This window comes from Calliphora vicina, chromosome 3 (genome assembly GCF_958450345.1).
Source record: "Calliphora vicina chromosome 3, idCalVici1.1, whole genome shotgun sequence".
Lineage (NCBI taxonomy): Eukaryota > Metazoa > Arthropoda > Insecta > Diptera > Calliphoridae > Calliphora > Calliphora vicina.
This window is the reverse complement of record NC_088782.1, coordinates 126,237,996-126,260,249: the sequence shown is the minus strand read 5'-3', so window position 1 is coordinate 126,260,249 and position 22,254 is coordinate 126,237,996. Positions and strand designations below refer to the sequence as shown.

Here is a 22,254-nt window from a genome sequence, read left to right as displayed (position 1 = left end):
CGCTTATTGGCCAAGTTATTAGCGAATTTAGATATTTTGAGTTTTTATGTAAAAAAATCGATTTTTGGTCAGAAATATGAGTGATCACAGATCGAGCTCCTTTTCTTGATTAAACGCTAATTGGCCAAGTTATTAGCGAATTTAGATATTTTGAGTTTTTATGTAAAAAAATCGATTTTTGGTCAGAAATATGAGTGATCACAGATCGAGCTCCTTTTCTTGATTAAACGCTAATTGGCCAAGTTATTAAAGAATTTAGATATTTTGAGTTTTTATATAAAAAAAATCGATTTTTGGCCAGAAATATGAGTGATCACAGATCGATCTCCTTTGCTTGATTAAACGCTTATTGGCCAAGTTATTAGCGAATTTAGATATTTTGAGTTTTTATGTAAAAAAATCGATTTTTGGTCAGAAATATGAGTGATCACAGATCGAGCTCCTTTTCTTGATTAAACGCTTATTGGCCAAGTTATTAAAGAATTTATATATTTTATTCATTAGAAATATGAGTGATCACAGATCGAGCTCCTTTTCTTGATTAAACGCTTATTGGCCAAGTTATTAAAGAATTTAGATATTTTGAGTTTTTATATAAAAAAAATCGATTTTTGGTCAGAAATATGAGTGATCACAGATCGAGCGCCTTTTCTCGATTAAACGCTTATTGGCCAAGTTATTAGCGAATTTAGATATTTTGAGTTTTTATATAAAAAATCGATTTTTGGCCAGAAATATGAGTGATCACAGATCGAGCTCCTTTTCTTGATTAAACGCTTATTGGCCAAGTTATTAGCGAATTTAGATATTTTGAGTTTTTATATAAAAAAATCGATTTTTGGTCAGAAATATGAGTGATCACAGATCGAGCTCCTTTTCTTGAATAAACGCTTATTGGCCAAGTTATTAGCGAATTTAGATATTTTGAATTTTTTCATATGAAAAATCGATTTTTGGTCAGAAATATGAGTGATCACAGATCGAGCTCCTTTTCTTGATTAAACTCTTATTGGCCAAGTTATTAGCGAATTTAGATACTTTGAGTTTTTATATAAAAAATCGATTTTTGGCCAGAAATATGAGTATCACAGATCGAGCTCCTTTTCTTGATTAAACGCTAATTGGCCAAGTTATTAAAGAATTTAGATATTTTGAGTTTTTATATAAAAAATCGATTTTTGGCCAGAAATATGAGTGATCACAGATCGAGCTCCTTTTCTTGATTAAACGCTTGTTGGCCAAGTTATTAGTAAATTTAGATATTTTGAGTTTTTATATAAAAAAAATCGATTTTTGGTCAGAAATATGAGTGATCACAGATGGAGCTCCTTTTCTCGATTATACGCTTATTTACAAAGTTATTAAGGACTTTAGATTTTTGGGTTTTTTCCATATGAAAAATTAATTTTTGTCACAGATCGATCTCCTTTTCTGGATTGAACGCTTGTAAAGGATTTTAGATTTTTATGTTTTTCATATGAAAAATCGATTGACCCTGATTAATAGCCCTTGAAAGGCAATTAAACACATTTTCATGGATTTCTTGAGACACATCAACACAAACCAGCTAACTTTTTTTTTGGCTTTCCTTTAAGCATTAATTTATTAAGAACAAAAATGAATTGACCACGTGAAAAATGGCAGCTGACACTCTAAGCACTGGGGTATAAATAATTTATTAGTTTTAAAAAAAATTAAATTAAATATTTTATATTATTTTTGTTAAACAAATTAAAGTATAAAAAAAATGTCTTTTTTCGAGTTAAATATTTTGCTTTTTTTTGCATACATATTTACTTTTTTTATTAATAACAAGATGAAACACATTTAAAGCAAAATTAATACCAATAATAGAAAAAATATGAAAACAAATATAATTTAATTATTAATTGTTTTCATTACTAAGAGTTTTTCAAAAGAAATCGAGTATATAAAGAAATGATTATTTAAGAAGAACAAAAAATAAGGAAAGTTGTTTATTAACCACCAAAAACTAAACCTTAAATATTTTTCCCTCAAAGAAAAAAACTCTTAAAAAAGATAATTTGTTAGGGGAAAATAATTTTAAACAGTTTATTTAAAATGAACGTAAATTTTTTCTAGAAAATTTTTAAATTTTCTTTAAAAATTTTACGTTTTTTTTAAAAAAACTAATTTTAGTTTATAAGTATTTTAACATTGAATATATTTTTGTTTCCTTTAGATTATATTCAAGAAAAATCTTGATGAGGTTTATAGTTTTTGTTAAGTTGTTTATTACATTTTGTGGTAATTTGGTTTTGAGACCCGAAATTATAATAAGAATTTTGCTGTTTTCATAAAAAATTTGTGCTTTTCCTTTTTCTTTTAAATTTTCACTAAGATTTCATATCATTCTTATTTTCTTGTTTGTTTGTATTATTATATATTTTAAGTAAAATTAAAAAATGAAAATTGAATACCTTTTACAACGTTTGTGAATTTTGTTGCTTTCGTCTACAACAATTTACAATTGCAACACCCTTTTAACTTCTACAGTGGGAAAAGCTCCAAACTCACTGATGGCAGCTCTATGAGGATTACGTTGCAGATATTCCTTAAGGATTTCAGCAGCCAAATGATTGGCCTTATTGGATATTTCCGATTTTTCCGGTACGGGCAAATGTTTACGTTGGAAAGCCACTATATGCTGATTATCTTTGCCGGCTTTGGGCTGGGTTTGTAGCAAAGACAAAGCCCAGGCATGTTTCATTTTAGTTAATTCCGTTTCCAATTCTGTGATGCGTTTATCTTTAGGTTGTGGCACAAATATGGGATCGAATTTCTTTAGCTTATTCTTTATTTGTTCGGCCTGCAGGCGTAATCTTTCCGCACGTTCAGTGTTAAAGACATGCTTGAGTAATTGCAGCTCCTCGGCTATCAAAGGTGTGGCCCCAGTTGTGTGGGTACTGAAGGAAGTGTTGGTCGAATGACCCGCCGGAGCTGTGGTGTTTATAAATGAACTGTCTCCAGTTCGTTTAATGCCGGTATGCTTGATTTTCTCTTTCAAGGTTAATTTTTCACTTTCCAAAGCTTCTATGTCCGATTGCAGATGATCAAAGGTTTCTTCATATTCCTTTTCCTTCTTCTGCAATAGCTCTAAAGTGTCATCGTATTGTTTCTTCCATTTAAGGGCATTATCATATTCCGCCTGCAACACCGACAATTTCTTTTCGGCCCGATCTTTGCGTATTTGCATTTCGGACAATTCATGCTGTTTCATTTTGGCAGCTAATTTCAATTGTTTGATATCAGCCTCACGGTTCTCCAAAGTGGCGGCCAGCACATTCTTTTGCTCCAATTGTTTCTTGATCAATTGTGCTCTCAAGATGATGGGGGAAGTGGGTTTCTCTTGTTTCTGATTGGCCAAAGACATGATTTCGTATTCCTTGTCCAACAAATATTGAGCCACTTGCTGCAGATCATTGTTGGCGGCCCCCAAAACCCCCTTGAAGTTTTGTGATGGTCCACGATCATCCTGTTCGTAGATTCTTTCACAGGCCTGGGACAAGGACTCCCAGAATTTGGCTGGATCTATGCAGTGATCATTATCATTGTCACCCTCTATGGAGGCCACTATTATAGCCACCGCCTGTTTGTTGGCCTGATACAAGGCCGACATAATGCGTGACAATTGCTGGGTTAAGCTACGCATGGCCTCCAGTTTCAGGGGAGAAATGCCACACTTGATCACATGTAAATCTTGTGGCAAACGCCTTCTAATCAATTTAACCTGTTGCTTAATGGACTCTACATTATCGGCCAAGAATTGCATGAGTAAAGCAGCATCACTGGTGGAACCCTCTTGCCTTAAAATGGCTCTGGCTATGGCCGTATCATTGAGTACACTTTCACAGGCCGATTGTATGGCTGCCACACAATCCCTTATCATCTGGGTTTCATTCAACAGATCCTCACCTGCCAACAACACCGAATTCATGGCATTAAAGAAGGCCACACATTTCTCTATATTATCGGTAGTGGAGTTTTCATCCAATTGATTAGATTTCAACAGCTCTATAATGCCATCTATGGTCTTTTCCTGGGCTATCATTTCGGGCAAAGAAGAGCCGGCCCTAAGTAGAGTATCGGGCTGGCAACTATTCAAACCATATAAGATCTGATGCAAAGCACATTGTAGATTGTGTATGTAGTGCATTAAACGGCATTTGAAGGCATACTGTTGCACAGAATGACCCTGAATAATCGACTCCTTGGTAACATTTTCCACTGCGGGGAATCTTTCTCTGGTCTGGCTAATAACAATGCCGCACTTGAACACCAGCCGGGATATTAGCAATATAACCAAAATAGAATCATGGTCACCGCCACGCGACATAAACGATTCCGGCATAAAGGCTGACAGCATGTGGGTGTGCTCATTAGCCTGGGTCAATTCAATTTGTCTTAGTTGCACATCAATGGCCTTGGTGTAGGCCTTAGATTCGGCAAACATTTGCTTATAGTCCACCGTTTCATTGGTAATCAAGTGGGTGTCCTGCAAAGACTTGGGATCATTAGAGGCGGTGGCCTTGTCTCTCAAATCAATCATTTGTTCGTTGAGTTTTTGCACCAATTCTCGGAATTTCGTTATAGTTTGATCTCTATCGTAGATAGTTTCAATGGCAGCATCTCTTTCTCTTAAGACCTCCTTTTTGGCGGCCTGGGCCAAATCCAATTCCTCTCTCAAATCCATTTCCAAATCATGATTGCTTTCGATCAATTGTTCGTGGACCTCTTCCAAAGCCTCCAGTTGAGCCACCTCTTCTTCCAGCAGCTTAACACGATCCTCTAGTTCGAATTTCTTTTCAGTTAACGTCTCTACCATGGCCTCTGCACCCAAGGCAGCATCAACTTGTTCCTAAAACGTAAAGGGAAATTAGAAAATATTTTTTGTTTTGACACTGAGTGAGACAAATTAAAATTAGTTTTTAAAGACAGAAATTTACAACAAAAATTTTGCATTACCTCCTTTATTTAGCCCAATTGTTGGCCCAAAATAAAAGAAATAAATAGATTTTTAGGTGAGTTTATGGATCAATGGTTTATATACACAAAACAAGCAACAAAATTTTGAAAAAAAAGCCAGATTAAAACAAAATTAAATTAAATTTGGAAAATAAAACTAAATTTCAAATTATAGCTTTCAACTCTAAAAACTGCAAGTAGAAACTATTTGAAATCATTTAAATCTGTAAATTTGTCTTGAATATTTTATTAATAATTCCTGCAGATGTTCAGGTTTTAATAAGAACTTAAAGGAAAGCTTTTAATTTCTTTATACTTTTTAGTAATTGTGATTAAATTCTGTAAATCGTTCAGATAATTTTGGAGAAATTAAACAAAGTTTGGTGGATATATTCAAAATTGTACAGTGTCTCAAAACTATTTCTAAAATAATAAAGCTGTGCTCCTATACTTATGATATCTACATACTTAAACCAGGGGATTACATTGTAATTCTAAAGTGTTTTCTTTAGAATCGTATTACACAGTAAATCCCCAAAATTTCATACTGTTAAAAGATATCAGACTAAAGTTTACATCTCTGGCTAGTTCACTGACATCTCCTGAGCAGCTTTATTGATAACAAAAATTAATTGCTGCTATTTTTTATGGTAAATAGCTGTAACCTTAATAAATTATTCACACATATACACAAAATAAAATTAAACCAAAAACTCATATTGCAAACATATCAAAAATCTATCACATTCTGCCAAACTCACCTGCAAGTCAGCTACAATAGCCTCCAATTCTTCCACTTTAGATGAAAGTTTCTCCTTGGTTCTTTCTAATTCGGCCACCTCGGATTTTTTGGTTTCCAATTCCTTGGTCAACTTTTGTATGTCATGCTTGTCATGGGCCGATAAATCGCGCAAACGCACTAGGGTTTCCTTCAAACGTATATTCTGTTGTTCCATTTGTTTGAACTCATACACCGAGGGACCTCCATCACCAATATGACCCACCGAAGTTTCAGCCTTATCTTGAATCTCCGAAGATAACAGCTCATAGTCCACCTGCAACTCATCGATACGTTCTTTGGCCGCATCTAATTCCAATTGCAAAGATTCAGCTTTTTCTTCAGCCATTTCTTTGTCTAGGGTGATGAGTTCTACATTGTCAGACAATTCGGCCATTTCCTGGGCATGCCTTTCCTTAGCCTCAATGGCATCTTTGGCCTCTTGTTTGGCTCTTTGCAGCTCCTTTTGCAATGAAGCCTGGGAAGCCATAATTTGCGTGCGAAATTCTTGCAATTGTTCGAATTGTATTTTCATTTTATCAAAATCTCTAAGACGTTCTTTATCCTCATTACGTCTTTGCTTGAGAGTTTGTAATTTTTCATTAAGATCGTTGATTTGTGCCTGCAGCTCTTCATTTTGTTTCTTTTGTTCGGCCATCTCTTGGGAAGACAACTGATTGGGTGGCGAAGAAAATGAAGGAGATCTAAGAGGCTGTGAAGGAGTAAATTGAGGCTTTAAAATTTCCATAAAACCAGTCTCAACAAATGAATTCTTCTTGGACATATTAGCATTAGCAGGTATGTCGATTTGGGCATTTGCCACCAACGAAGTATTGGAGGCACTATTATTATCCTTAGACAAAGCCGAAGTGTTGTTCGAAGCTTGCATACTTTTACGACTTACCATGGAGTTGGTACTACCACTGCGATCATTTAACGAAGAGGTAAGTTGGGAACGTGAACCGGACAAAGATATACGACTGGACGACAAAGAATTTCGAGGCCCACTTAGCCGGGTTTTAGTCGGTTGGGGTGCGGTATGTTTAAGACCATCTCCACCACCAGCGGCTATATCCTCAGTGGATTTACGACCATCCGGTGCCGGTTGTATAACCTTTAACTGAGTTGGCCTTACAAACATGCCATAATTGTCGGAACACTCAAAGTACGATTGTCCTTTGATGGAACCATTATTTTTACCTTTAGGTTCATCCAAGACCACACCCACCCACTTGCCCACAGCAAAGCTGGTCATGCCCACATAGGCAATGGTGCCCTGTAAATCTTTGCCCGTCAGCTCAATGCGAGCCCCCACTTTTATGTTTTTCTCCGACATGGTTTTGCCCCCCTTGCTGCAAAAGCTGATATCACTTTCTTATGCACTCTTTAGCTATAAAAGGGAGAGAAAAATATTTATTAAGGATAAAACTCTCTCTTTTAATATAACGGTATGGGGGAAAAATAAAAATTTACTTACTTTTTTATTAGTCCAAAATAAATTTAGGGATTTGTTTAGTTAATTTATTTACCAGCCAGCTGGTTTTGTTTAATTTTAGCGTTTTAACAATAAACTGTAAAAATAGAAATGAAAAGAAATGCTAATTAGCCAAGTATTTTTTTCGAAACATTGACATCATATTAGTCACTGCCCTGTTTTGGCCTGACTACCTGCCACCACTTTTGGTTAAAGCGAAGTTTTAGATTTTCTTGTAGTTGCTTTAAGTTTTTCTTGGCTAAACTTACTTTTTTTATATAAATTATTGTGTGGATTTTTAGATTTTCACAAATTTATGTTTAAACAATTGCAATTTACGCGTTATTTTTGTAAAAAACTTAAACAATTTACGGATGAAAATGAATGCAGCTGAGAAAAAAACTTGTAATTGCAATTTTTGACAAATTGTCAAAGTACAGTTTGAGAGTCATTGGTAAGAGAACAGTGTGGTCATAATGTGAATAGACTGAAAAGAGAAAAACGCCAAAATGAAAAAACCGTATAAAAGGGGTTAGGTAGGCGATTTTAGAAATATTTATATCTCATATAAAAACTATTTTATAAAGCTATACAATGACCTATATATTCTAATAAAAAAAAACAAATTCTGTTTATTCAATATTTGAACTTTGGAGGCCCATATCATGGGAACTAAGAACTGGCGATAAAAACAAACTACACCATCATCATCAGCATAAAACTATAAATCTCAGGTAATTTGTTAATAATTCGGAATGGCTTTTTTATTTTATAATTCTATTAGTTTTGTGTTTTTAAAACTCTCCCTAAACTTTTAGTTTGAGGATCATTGCTTTTAACTAATTTTTGTAGTTTGAGAAGCTTTGCTAAATTTGAACATATGTGTTTGACATTTAGCTTGGAAAATGTAAACAAACGTTTGATTTGTTGAATTATTTTATTTTTTGCGAATTTTCTTTAAAATAATCATGTTTTCTGAGCAAAATCTACACAAATTCGGCACATCGTTGCCCTTATTGGAATTGGGTAAGTATAAACACATAATTAAAGAAGTTTAATTAAAAAAAATTAACAAAATTTCTAATTTTCTTAGACCAAGTTCCCTCCAAGAAGCCTTTGTATGTTCAAGATCAAATTGCTACCGATGAGCAGGGGCGTCGACGCTTTCATGGTGCCTTTACGGGAGGTTTTAGTGCCGGCTATTGGAATACTGTGGGTTCCAAGGAGGGCTGGACTCCACAGGCTTTTAAAAGTTCTCGATCAGAAAAAGCCACCGAAAAACTGTCGCAAAGGCCGGAAGATTTTATGGATGAGGAGGATCGTGGTGAATTTGGCATAGCCCCTAAAACCATAAAAATCAATGAAGATTTTAGCAGTGGCCCTGAGCAGGCGGAAAAAAGAAAACGCAAGTTTTTACAAAATGATTTGCAGCCCATACCCGGAGAACCGGTATTGCAGCAGCTGATTAAGCCCATTAAAGATAAGGCTGCAGTGCGTATTTTGAAAACCTGGGGTTGGCGTCCTGGCCAGGGTATAGGACCCAGGCAAACTAGGAAGGAAAAGAAAAAAGCTAGAGAAAGAAATAAAAAAGAATTGTATTTAATGGAGAAGTATGGCTGTGAAATGCCCAGCACTAGTAGCAAAGCAGCCTTAAACACAGATGAGGAGGATGAAGAGGAAGACGATGAAACGGAAGAAGAAGAGGATGAGATAACTTTTGCTCCCGAGGACTGTGAATTGCCGCCTTGTTATGACAAACAAAATAGCTATGGCATAGGTTATGAACCCTTAAGCAGAAAAACGGTTTTGGGTGGTAATTTAATGGTTAAACCTACAGAGCACATTAACTTATTTCAAGCTTTGGAAGCAGTGGGTAAGAATAATCAAAAAATTTCTTTCACGGGCCAGGCATTTGGTGTGGGAGCTTTAGAGGAAGATGATGATGAAGATGTTTATGCCTTGGATGATATGACACGTTATGATTACACTTTGGAGGATAAAAAAACCAAGAAAATTAAGAAAAAAGTCTCTGAACAAGACGATTTGGTGTTTGGTGAATTCATATTGGATTTAAATGCCAGCAAATTGCCGGCTTATAAAGTGGAAATACCATTTGGTTGGCATCCACGTAATTGGTATGAAAAACGTTCAAGATTTGAGCCTTTAGATCCAAGAAAACAAAGACATTTGGATAAAGTATTTTCCAATACATCAGCAGAACAAGAAATGACTAGAGAAAAAAGGGCAGAACTTTTGGGGGAGGAATTGAGGAAGACACAACAAAGCCTAGCTAAACCAGAACCACCTAAGGAATTAAAATCAAAATCAGTGGAAGAATTACAGCAAGAATATAAAGACAGGAAAGAAAAAACTAAAACATTAATAGAAAAAATTACAGCCAAATCATCAAGTTTTACCAAAGGTGGTATAATATCAATAGAGGGTGAGGAGAAGGCCTTTACCGAGGAGGATATAACTACAGCTTTTAAGCCGTTTGCTGCCAATGAACCCAAACAAAAGCGCTATGAACAGTTTTTGGCCAAAGAATTTAAGAATGAGCAAGAAATACAGGACTTTTTAAAGACCATACAGCCGGTGGAGTTGTCTTTGTGGGACAGGCAAATGGAGCTTAAGGAATTTCAACAAGCTAAAAAGTTATATCGCCCTCTAAAGGGCATAATGTCGGACAGGTGAGTTTTACAATTGAAAATAAAAACCTTTTTTTGAGATATTTTTTCTTTCCTTTAGATTTATAACAGAATCCGAAATCAAGTTTGTCGAAAAGGAAACCAAGAAAGTTGAAAACAAACAAATTGTGGTGGAACGTTCAAAACAAATGTGGAAACCTCATAGTTTGCTGTGCAAACGTTTTAATATAGCTGAACCTTTTAAGGGCCTGTTGGAGGATGATAAAAAGTCTAAAACCAAACACAAAAAGCTGTCGGTATTTGATTATCTAGAGACCTCGGTTAATAAGAAAGAAGATTTCCAAACCCCGGTTATAATACCCAAACATATAGAAAAACCTCAAGAAATGGTTAAGCAAACTAATGAAGGCAATACCGAAACCATTGTAGAGATTCAACAGGAAGCAACTCCCTTAGAATGGCAGGAAGTTTTAAATCCCCCCGAAAAATCTTTAAAAGAAAAACAAACTTTTACTTTCAAACCTAAAACGGATTTAGAAAAGCAAGTTTTGGAAAGTATAAACAAGCCAGTGGCTGAGAAAAAGGAATTATTCAAATCAATATTCTCGGATAGTGAAAGTGAGGAGGATGAGCAGGAGGAAGAAGACAAACAAAATAAAGCTATTGAAGAATTAAAAGCAGCTATTAGTAAACCTTTAAATGCAGCAGCGGCTAATTTGTTAAGAAATAATTCTCCTCCCAGAGGTATATTTAAGGCCTTATTCAGCACCACTACAGCTAGCCAGCAGGAAACTGAAAAGGAGCCAGAAAAGGAAACTACTAACTCTCCAGCTAAAAATAATCCCAATTTATCCCCAGAGAATTTAAAAGTTTTATTCAAACCAAAGTCTGCACGAGAACCTAAAGAACAACAAAACGATTTGCAATCTTCTACTGATATCTATGGTCCAGCATTACCCTGCAAAACTCTAACATCCAGCCAGACCTTAGAAGCATCTACACTAAAATCCTCTATAGATGAAAAACTTTTACAATTATTCAACAAACACAAACCCAAACTTCAAGTCACAGAGAAATGGATAGAAAAGGATTCAAAGAATGATACTGAGGATGAATCTGAAGATTCAGATTCATCTAGCTCTTCTGAAGACACCGTTCAACATAAAAAGAAAACCAAGAAATCAAAAAAGAAAAAATCTTCAGATCATAAACATAAAAAGCACAAGGATAATAAGTCGAGTAAAAAGTCTAGAAAGTTGGATAAAAAGAAAAAGAAACATAAAAAGAAATAAAGCAAGATGTTGCAAAGTAAGTTTTTAAAGTATAAAGTGTTTTAATTATTGTAGATTCAGTAATTCGTAGCAATAGATTTATTTTATTAAACAACTAGTTGATCGCCCCGGCTTCGCCCGGTAGCATTTACTAATGTTAGTTCTTCAAGTTTCTCCAACCCACGCACACCAGCCTGTTCTTATTTATTTGCAAATAAAATATCTAAATTTGTACTGCATACTTTAGGGAGCTTTTTTTATTAAAGTTGACTGGACTCAAAAAAAAATGCCGAGTTTTACCCGGAACTTTTTAACGGCGTATTTAAGTGGGTCCTGCAACGGCGTATTTAAGTGGGTCCTACAATTGGTAAAAATCGGAAAAAATATTTTTTACCCCGAATTTTTTTTTAACCAAAAAAAAATTTTCTTTATAAAATTTTTTTCACAAATAATATTTTTTAAATTAAAAAAAATTTCGATATTTTTTTTCAAATTTTGTTTACCTAGAAATATTTAAAATTTTTATTTTGAAGTATAATTTGGTGAAGGCAAGTGTGGGATAGACATTCCAGAGAGCTTTCTAACAACTTATATAACGTCATAGCAATTGAGACCTACAATGGGTTAAAATCGGGAAGCAATATTTTTTGACCTGAGTTATTTTCACCAAAAATTTTTTTTATCAAAAAATTAAAAAAGTTTTTTTTAAAAAAAATTGAAAACTAATTTTTAAAACATAAATTTTAAAAAATAAAAAAAATAAAATTTCACAAAAAAATATTTTCAATCTTTGTCTTAAAGTATAATTTGGCGAAAGGTATATGAGATTCGGCACAGCCGATTATTGCTCTATTACTGGTTACAGGATATTTTTGTTATTATAGTATTTTCAATAATGTTTGTTACAAAAATTTGTCGATAGATAAAGTTTAGCGAAAATTTGTTTGTGAAAAACAAATTTTGGTGCAAACTAATTTTTTTTCTGAAAAAAAAACATTTTTTTTAAGCCAAGATTATAATAATTTATTCCCTCTTATTTCTATAATTTGTTCATATAACATTCTACCTTAGTGTGTTTTTTGCTTTGTTAAAAGTTATTCTATTATTTCTTTTAATTTTCATTAAGTTTTTAACAAATATTTAATTTTACGGTAGTTTTCTACTGTTCAATGCTGTCTGACTATTATTCCTTAACAGTTGGCATCATTGTTTACATTTTGTTTATGAGAGAGAGAGAGAGCAAGAATGAGAAAAATCTTACCAAACAGGGATGGAAAATTGTTGATTAAAAATGGCCTAAATAAGACAGTAGTTTTTAAATAAAGGAATGTAAATGTAATTTTTTTTGCTATAATAAATTATAAATTAAGTTTAAATGTTAAAAAATCTATATATCGAAATCTATAATATTTGAGTATTACCTATTGCTATTTTAGCTAATCAAGGGTATTTTTTTAAGCTAGATAGAACTTGAAATTGCAAAAAATAACACAAACATGAAAATTGAATCAAAAAAATTTGTTTATTCGAAATTTTAATACAGGCATTAAAATTTGAACATGATTTCGGGATCTTCTTGACGAAGCGCATATTGGAGCGCAATTTGGGTCACTTTTTAGAGCATTGCTGGTCGCCTCCTAGGCGTTAATTGTTGCTGGTTTATCAGCATAAACCAGTGACTTATGTGGCCGGCCCCTCAGGAAATGACTAAATGAAAGGTGGATTTCTCGAAATCAAGTTATCGCCAAATTTTGATTTCAACAAGTAAGAGAGTTGTGTTCGGCTGTGCCGAATCTTATATACCCTTCACCAAATTATACTTCAAAATACAAATTTTATATATTTTTAGGTAAACAAAATTTATTTTTCTTTCCAAATTGGTTTTGTTCATTTTTTGGAAAATTTTTTTTTTCGAATTGTTAATTTAAAATTTTTTTTTTTTAATTTTAAAAAATTTTTTTTTTTTGTTTTTTAATTTTTTTTTTATTTAAAATTTTTTTTTTTTAATTTTAAAAATTTTTTTTCCGATTTTGACCCATTGTAGGTCCAACTTATTATGTTTTTATATCGTTGCAAAGGTCTTTGAAATATCTATCATTAGATATCCATATTGTCCATATTAATGACTTAGTAATCCAGATATAGGTCAAAAATCGAGGTTGTCCTGGTTTTTGCTCATATCTCAGCCATTTGTGGACCGATTTTGCTGATTTTAAATAGTAAACTTCTTGAAAGCATGTCTGACAGTGTTATTGAAGATTTGGATCCCGAAGATATCTGGGGTTTCAAGAGACAGACGGACAGACAGACAGACAGACAGACAGACAGACAGACAGACAGACAGACAGACAGACAGACAGACAGACAGACAGACAGACAGACAGACAGACAGACAGACAGACAGACAGACAGACAGATTGCGGACATGTCTTAATCGACACCGCTATCTATAAGGATCCAAAATATATATACTTTATAGGGTCGGAAAATTATATTGTGGAAATTACAAACGGAACTTATTTATACCCTTCTCACAAAGGTGAAGGTTATAATAAATCGATGGTTGCGGTTCTGTTGAAACCATTTCTCGCCTGGATCAATGTCATTCATATTTTCAAACCAAAAAATCATTGATCATGGTGCGGTAACGATCACCAATGACAGTAAAGCCAGCGGCGGATTCTTTTTTGAGGAAATTAGTTTTGATGATGCCAACAGCGTGTAAAGCGCACCAAACGCTGCATTTTTCTGGATGATTGTAGGGTCTGTTGTGGATTGGAGTCTTTCCATTTAGTAATCCAAAAATGAGCTGAACACAATTTTGTGACAAAATCGTCATCTATAAGTTTCGCTAATCAATGACTGATTTTCAAAGTAAATTTGAATAATTTGAAAGCATTGTTCAAGCTTAAATCTATTCATGATGATTTGCCAGATTATACTGATCATAAATGTCAAAAAGTGAGCACAGTATGACAGTTCGTTTGACAGTTAACACTTTCTTAAGTTCTATCGGGTTTAAAAAACACTTTTCAGATTATAAATGAAGTTTAAATGTTAAAAAGTCTATATATCGAGATCTGTATTATTTGAGAATAGATTTCAGGGCTCAATTTGTTTAAATAAATACTTCTTTGGGAGAGCAATTATTGGGGCTGCTGTGAAAAAGTACCATATTTCTTAACATTCCATCCCTGTTACCAAATGCCATCTTTTAAGCCAACTTCAGCTTATTTGAAATATCGTAAATACAGATAGACAAAAAAAAATACTGAAAAACAACAAAAACAGATGCCAACTACAACAACACAAATAAAAACAAGTAACGAAAGATCTTAATATAAAAATTTTGCCTGCCAATGGTTTTGTATCTATTACTCTGACGTTTGTTAGTATCTTTCTTTTGTGTTGTTGTTGTAGTTAGTTACTGTTGTCATTACTCTGACGTATGTACTTGTCTGAAGCTGGGCTAGTTGTGTTTGGTAGTAGTTTTCTTTGTTTTCTGTAGTTTAAACCTAAAAAAAAAATAAAAACACTACAGAAAACGACAAACCAAAATCCAGAAATTAAAGAAATAACGTACGAGAGTTTCGTTTCCACACTAACAAACAGTCAGTCGCAAATTACGTGTTCCAACGAAAAGATCGAAATGCTGACGAAGCGTAACGAAACGCGTTAGTGTAACTTGCAGAGAAAAAAACCCCCAATAAAATACAAAATAAAAAAAAAATATCTATAAATTTAACAAAATGTTAAATTAGAAAAGAAAAATATTTATGATTGATTTTCTAATTAAAGTTAATTGAAAATAACAACAAAATTTGCAAAGAAAAAATTAAATCAAATTGATCAATCATCAAAAAGTTCAAAGAAATGAAAGTATGAAAATCATAAAAATCATGGAATAAAATGAAAATTAAGCAGCTTTATATAAAAGATAAAAAAGAAAAACAACCAGGAAATATAAAATTTTTTCTTATTTAAAGTTTTTGTTTTTCTTTTAACTACAAAACAAAAAAATATATAAAAAAAATCATTAAAAGAAAAAAAAAAAAAAAGTGAAAACCAATTATTTAACTAACCAGTTGGCAGTTTTATAAAAATGTTTATTTGTTGTTTTAGTAATTGTTGCTGGTCAAGTTTTTTTGTTTTTCTGCTAAAGCAAAATATATTGTTAATACTTCTTCAATAAAAATAAAAACAAATTAAGGTACCTACAGAATTTTAAAACATTATTTCAATTTTAAATAAAAATCTATACAAATTAGTTAAAAATATTTCATAGCTGCTCTAAAACTCAAATAATTTATCGTAAAATTATGAAAAAATACGTGAATATTTTTAAAATACAAAAAAAAAAAAAATATTAACACACAAGAAAATAAAACTCTGAACAAAAAGAAGAAGAGGAATTAAAACAGCAGCAACAAACTGTCAAACTTCACCTGAGCAACACTTGTTTTTAAACCAGGTTTAAACAGAGAGCGAAAAAATACACAGATAGAGAGAGAGAAAAACATAGCAAACAAACTGTAAATTAGTGTAAACAATGTAACGATTCAATGAAACAGGTTATTTTTGGTTAGGAAATTTAAACAAACCAGGAAATATTTAGAACAAATGAAGAATTTTATTTAAAAAAAATTAAGGAAAAATATATAAAAAATGGCTAACATTAGGGAAACAAAACAAAATGTTTAAATAAAAAATATTAGAAATCATAAACTTTTTAATGAAATTATTTTGAATTAAAAAAAATTATTTAAACAAAAATTAGTTTTTTAAATTACAAAAAGTAACCAGAGAAAATTGTGTAATTTTATAGTCCTTTTATGGATTTTTTAACAACATAAAACAGATTTTAAATGAAATTTGGTTTTATTTTATGTTAGTTTTATATAAATTAATTGAATTTATCTGAAATTTTGTTGATTCAAAGCTAAGTAACCGGTTACTTTTTGTTATAAATGCAAGTAACCATATAAAAAAAAAATCAAATTTCAAACTTTTAAGTCCTCTAACTCTTATAGACAAATATAAATGTAAGATTTTGTTATAAAGCAAAATGAGTAATCGGTTACTTTTTAAAATAATATTGAGTAACCATATAAAAAATTCAAATTTCAAACTTTTAAGTCCTCTAACTCTTATAGACAAATAAAAAATCAAGATTTTTTTATAAAGCAACATGAGTAATCGGTTACTTTTTCAAATAATATTGAGTAACCATATAAAAAATTCAAATTTCAAACTTTTAAGTCCTCTAACTCCTATAGACAAATAAAAAATCAAGATTTTTTTATAAAGCAACATGAGTAATCGGTTACTTTTTAAAATAATATTGAGTAACCATACCGATTTTTTTTTAAATTAAAATTAAATTTCCAAAATTTGTTTGTCTTCTTATTCTCTTAGACAAACAAAGATGTAAGATTTTTTTATAAAGCAACATGAGTAATCGGTTACTTTTTAAAATAAAATTGAGTAACCATATAAAAAATTTAAATTTAAAACTTGTAAGTCTTCTAACTCATATAGACAAATAAAAATGTAAGATTTTGTTATAAATCAACATGAGTAATCGGTTACTTTTTAAAATAATATAGAGTAACCATATAAAAAATTAACTTTTGAAAATTTTAAGTCTTCAATTCTTTTAGACAAACAAAAATGTAAGATTTTGTTATAAAGCAACATGAGTAATCGGTTACTTTTTAAAATAAAATTGAGTAACCTAAAAAAATTTAAATTTAAAACTTGTAAGTCTTCTAACTCATATAGACAAATAAAAATGTAAGATTTTGTTATAAATCAACATGAGTAATCGGTTACTTTTTAAAATAATATTGAGTAACCATACCGAATTTTGTGTATTTGTATTGTTAATAAATATATTTAAAATTTTCAATTAGTATTAAACCTAAATATATATATTTGAAAGCTAAGTAACCGGTTACTTTATGTTAAAAATATGAGTAACCATATACAAAATTAAATTATCAAAATTTTAAGTCTTCTTATTCTCTTAGACAAACAAAGATGTAAGATTTTGTTATAAAGCATTATGAGTAATCGGTTACTTTTTAAAATAACATTGAGTAACCATACCAAATTTTGTATATTTGTATTTTAAATGAATAAATTTAATTTTTACATTTAGTTTTATCGCTAAATATATTTATTTGAATGTTAAGTAACCGGTTACTTTTTGTTATAAAGTTGAGTAACCATATAAAAAATTACATTTTCAATATTTTAAATCTTCTAATTCCTTTAAACAACAAAGAATATAAGATTTAGTTATAAAGAAACATGAGTAACCGGTTACTTTTTAAAATAATATTAAGTAACCATACCAAATTTTGTATATTTCTATTTTAAATGAATAAATTTAATTTTTACAATTAGCTTTATCGCTAAATATATTTATTTGAATGTTAAGTAACCGGTTACTTTTTGTTATAAAGTTGAGTAACCGTATAAAAAAATTACATTTTCAATATTTTAAATCTTCTAATTCCTTTAAACAACAAAAAATGTAAGATTTAGTTATAAAGAAACTTGAGTAACCGGTTACTTTTTAAAATAATATTAAGTAACCATACAGAATTTTATATATTTACATTTTAAATTAATAGATTTAAACTATCCAATTAATATTATGCCTAAATATATATATTTGAAAGCTAAGTAACCGGTTACTTGTTGTTATAAAATTGAGTAACCATATAAAAAATTATATTTTCAACATTTTAAACCTTCTTATTTTAGGGGGTAAGGAAAACTTTTAAATTTAGTTATATAATGAAATGAGTAACCGTTTATTTTTTAAAATAATATTGAGTAACCATACAAAAATTAGTAATTTTTTAAGTTAAAATAATACAATTGTTTTAACAGAAAAATATTATGCCTAAATATGAATATTTAAAACCTAAGTAATCGGTTACTTCTTATGATAGCAACAAGTAAACATATAAAATATAAAGTTTTTCATATTTTAAATATTTCAAATGGTATTAGATAAGTTAATATTAAATATATCGTTTTAAAACAATAGGAGTAACCGGTTAATTTTAAAATTTTTGTTGAGTAACCATTGAAAAATGTTATATTTATTAAAACTTTCATTAGTTTGAAATTGAATAAATAAAAAAACAGCTCATAATTTAAAATAAATTTATTTTTTTTGAACCATTACTCATTTTCTTTAGACCATTAAACCGCAAGACCAAAATTATCTTGTAAATTAAAATTATTTCAAATTTAAAAACAAAAAAAAAAAAAGAACGCAATAATCAACCACCAACAAAAAAGTGGTCACAAGTTTATAAAGGTTTATATATTATTTTCGTTTCGAAACCTATTTTCAATTTAATGCTCTATTTCTTTCATATTGAAAGATTTTATCATTTTAAAAATGTTCGCTTTTTTTTCTTTTCGAATAAAATGAATAAAATACAGACTTACTCTGAGATTTCCGCATCTTTTTTTTGTATTAAGAAATTATCATTATAAATAACAATTAACTATAACATTAATAAAACATTAAAACATGGTAATTACACCAGACATTCTCTTGTACTCGTTCGTACATTGTTTCAAACCAACCACCACGCTCTGTATTCTGTCTTTGATGGCCTGCTTCCTTCCCCTCGATCGCCCGCTCTTTTATGTGTGTTTTGTGTTCAAAAACTCTTTTGCAAACATTAAAAAATTAGTACCTGTCTTTTGTGTTTGTGTTGTTTTCTTTAAATTTCGTTCGTATTCAATCAAAAAAATGTAAGAAGAAAAAAACTAAATAAATATTTCTGCATTTTATCATGTCTTCGACAGGTAAACAAGTAAATATAGAAACAACAACAGCAACGCATAACAAATACAAGAGGTGTAAGATTGGTAGTCATGGTATTTAAAAGGAGACCCTACTCAAAATATAAAAGAATCTAATGTTGGCAGCTATTATTAGTTTTGAGGGAACTTCCAAAAAAAAAGAGCTACTTCTAATGAGACTAGGCTAAATTGCAAATCATTTTTCAATTGTTTACTATGTAGTTTACCAAGGTACTGTAAAGTATCATTTGAAGTTGTACCATAATTTTTAACTATTAACTTTAAAGAATTCTCAAGCTGAGTTTTATAGTTAGTATTTTTATGACCTAGTTTTGGTACTTTGGGAAACGGTTACTCGAGTAGCCTTAAACCAAATTATATTTAACTGTTTTATAATTAACTCTTAAGTAATCACTTACTTTTGTTGAATTTAACAAGTAACCATATTAAAAATAATAATTTTTCATATTTTTAAAGTTATATTATTCTTTAAGAGAAAATTTTTAAATTTCGTCCTTAAATAGCCTAAGTAACCGATTACTTTTCAAATTTCTTTGAGTAACCATATAAAATTTATTTTTTTTTTTAATTTTAATACATTCATTTTAACATTAATTGTATAATTATATTAATTGAAACGTTTTGATCTTTTAATCTAAATTTGGAAAACCTAAGTAATCGGTTACTTTTTGTTATAGTAAAAAAAATTATTATGAAAATTATTTTAACTGCATTTAATTTAAAATTTCCTTATTTAACAACCAAAGTAATCGGTTACTTTTTTAACTATATTAAGTAACCATAAAAAAATTCATATTTTTATATTTTAATGGAATAATAACAGCAATTGCTTAATTATATTAATTGTAAAGATTTTTTCTAAAATATAATGAATACAAATTGTAAGTAACCGATTACTTTTTTCTATAATGTTAAGTAACCAAGTAAAAAATAATTTCTTTTAATAATTTAAAGATTTTTTATTGTTTTAGAGAAGAACTAAATGTTGAATATAATTATTAACAACTGGAGTAACCGATTACTTCATCAATTATATTGAGTAACCGTAAAAAAAATTCATATATTATTATATTTTAATGTAATAATATTAACAATCATTGCTTTTTTCTTTAATATAATGAATACAAATTGTAAGTAACCGGTTACTTTTTTTGTAATAATGTTAAGTAACCAAGAAAAAAATCATTTATTTTAAGTATCTAATGATTTGTTTTAGAGAAGAAATAAAAGTTGAATTTTGGTATAAAACAAACTGAGTAACCGATTACTTTTCAAATTATATGGATTTTTTTTAAAAGTAACCGTAAAAAATTAAATATTTTTTGTAATTTTGGAACATTAGCTGCATAATTGTAAAAATTTTAACGTTTGTTTCCTTAATATAATTAATAAAAATTATAAGTAACCGGTTACTTTTTTTTTATAATGTTAAGTAACCACGTAAAAAATATTTCCTTTTTTGTATTTGAAGATTTTTTGTTCTTTTAGAAAAGAAATATATGTTGAATTTTGATTTAAAACAAACTGAGTAACCGATTACTTGTAAAATTATAATGAGTAACCGTAAGGAATTAACATTTTTATAATTTAGTACAGTAATAATAACATTAGTTGCATAATTGTAAAGCTTTTTCCTTTAATTTAATTAAAATGAAATATAAGTAACCGGTTACTTTTTATTTTAGTATAAAGTAACCGTCTAGAAAATGTTTCCTTTTTCGTATTTGAAGATTTATTGCTCTTATAGTAAAGAAATAAATGTTGAATTTCGTTTTTAAACAAATTGAGTAACCGATTACTTTTAAAATTATATGGAGTAACCGTAGACAAATTCTGAATTTTTATGTTTTATTTAGCTAATTAGCCATATAAAATTGTTTACTGGCATTTAGTTTCTTTTTATTCGTTAAATAAACCAAAAATGTAAGATATAAGTTGAAAAATTCAAGAGTAACCGATTACTTTTTAAATTATATTTAGTAACCTTATAAAAATTTTGCATTTTTGAAACAAGTAACACCTAATTTGTATAAGTTGAGGAAATTTTTACAAAATTTCATTATTTAACTTATAAGTAACCGGTTACTTTTAGTTATAGTGTTAGGTAGCCGAATAAAAAACAAAATTTTCTCAATATTTACAATTTTGTTATTGTCTTTTACTGGCATTATTTGCTTTTTATTCGTTTGATAAAATGTAAGATTTTAGTAAAAAACAACAAGAGTAACCGATTACTTTTTAAATAAAATTGAGTAACCTTAGAAAAATATACAATTTATATGCTTCTTTATGACTAGTAATACTATAATTGTATTAGTTAAGGTAGTTTAGCAAAATTTCGTTATTAAACTTTTAAGTAACCGGTTACTTTTTGTAATAGTGTTAGGTAACCGAATAAAAAACTAAATTTTCTCAATATTAAAAAAATTGTTATTGCCTTTTACTGGCATTTAGTTTATTTATTCGTTTAATAAAGCAAACATGTAAGATTTCAGCAAAAAACATCAGAGTAACCGATTACTTTTTAAAAAATATTGAGTAACAATAGAAAAATTTAGAATTTTCCAGCTTTTTATGACTAGTAATACTATAATTGTATTAGTTGAGGTAGTTTACCAAAATTTCGTTATTAAACTTTTAAGTAACCGATTACTTTTTGTTATAGTGTTAGGTAACCGAATAAAAAACAAAATTTTCTCAATATTAAAAAATTTGTTATTGCCTTTTACTGGCATTTAGTTTATTTATTCGTTTAATAAATATTTCAGCAAAAAAACATCAAGAGTAACCGATTACTTTTTAAAAAATATTGAGTAACCATAGAAAAATTTAGAATTTGTATGCTTATTTTACGACTAGTAGTACTATAATTGTATTAGTTGAGGTAGTTTATCAAAATTTCGATATTAATGTTATAAGTAATCGGTTACTGTTTGTTATAGTGTTAGGTAACCGAATAAAAACTAATTTTTCTCAATATTTAAATATTTGTTATTGTTGTACAAAAGTAAAACTGTAAGATTTCCTTATAAATCATCAAAAGTAACCGGTTACTTTTTCATATATGTTGAATAACCGTATAAAAATCAATTAGTAATAATATAATTGTATTAATTTATGTATATTATACTAAAATTTAGATATCGCTGTAGTTTCTTTTTATTCGTTGAATTAAGCAAAAACTTTCAGTAGAAAACTTCAAGAGTAACCGATTACTTTTTAATTAAAATTGACTAAACTTAG

The 22,254-nt window shown here is 29.7% G+C and overlaps 3 protein-coding genes across 3 annotated transcripts in view; 2 read left to right on the top strand and 1 right to left on the bottom strand.

Moving 5' to 3' along the window:
- Nucleotides 1-1,660: 1,660 nt before the first annotated feature.
- On the bottom strand, nt 1,661-7,641 carry DCTN1-p150 (dynactin subunit 1). The gene is made up of 4 exons (XM_065502752.1): nt 7,508-7,641; nt 7,242-7,335; nt 5,748-7,154; nt 1,661-4,879 (listed from the first exon to the last, which is right to left on the bottom strand). Exons 3-4 carry the CDS (start codon nt 7,098-7,100, stop codon nt 2,486-2,488), a joined length of 3,747 nt encoding a protein of 1,248 aa, XP_065358824.1. The 5' UTR covers nt 7,101-7,154; nt 7,242-7,335; nt 7,508-7,641; the 3' UTR covers nt 1,661-2,485.
- A 483-nt stretch (nt 7,642-8,124) lies between these two features.
- LOC135954911 (G patch domain-containing protein 1 homolog) lies at nt 8,125-11,214 on the top strand. Its single transcript, XM_065505154.1, has 3 exons — nt 8,125-8,264; nt 8,332-9,928; nt 9,987-11,214. The coding sequence occupies exons 1-3, from the start codon at nt 8,207-8,209 to the stop codon at nt 11,176-11,178; spliced, it is 2,847 nt and encodes a 948-aa protein (XP_065361226.1). The 5' UTR covers nt 8,125-8,206; the 3' UTR covers nt 11,179-11,214.
- Nucleotides 11,215-15,183: 3,969 nt separating this feature from the next.
- Nucleotides 15,184-22,254, top strand: part of Rgl (Ral guanine nucleotide dissociation stimulator-like) — a 50,237-nt gene continuing 43,166 nt past the window's right edge. Inside the window, exon 1 of the mRNA XM_065503611.1 lies at nt 15,184-15,367. The gene's annotated coding sequence lies outside the window, so the exon portion shown is untranslated. The remainder of the gene's footprint in view (nt 15,368-22,254) is intronic.

Excerpts from the sequence above, each read along its gene's own strand:
- DCTN1-p150 (XM_065502752.1), bottom strand. The coding sequence starts at position 7,100 with ATGTCGGAGAAAAACATAAAAGTGGGGGCTCGCATTGAGCTGACGGGC. Across the intron at positions 4,880-5,747 it reads CTATTGTAGCTGACTTGCAG|GAACAAGTTGATGCTGCCTT; the intron begins GTGAGTTTGGCA and ends TTTACGTTTTAG.
- LOC135954911 (XM_065505154.1), top strand. The coding sequence starts at position 8,207 with ATGTTTTCTGAGCAAAATCTACACAAATTCGGCACATCGTTGCCCTTA. Across the intron at positions 8,265-8,331 it reads GTTGCCCTTATTGGAATTGG|ACCAAGTTCCCTCCAAGAAG; the intron begins GTAAGTATAAAC and ends TAATTTTCTTAG. Across the intron at positions 9,929-9,986 it reads AAGGGCATAATGTCGGACAG|ATTTATAACAGAATCCGAAA; the intron begins GTGAGTTTTACA and ends TCTTTCCTTTAG.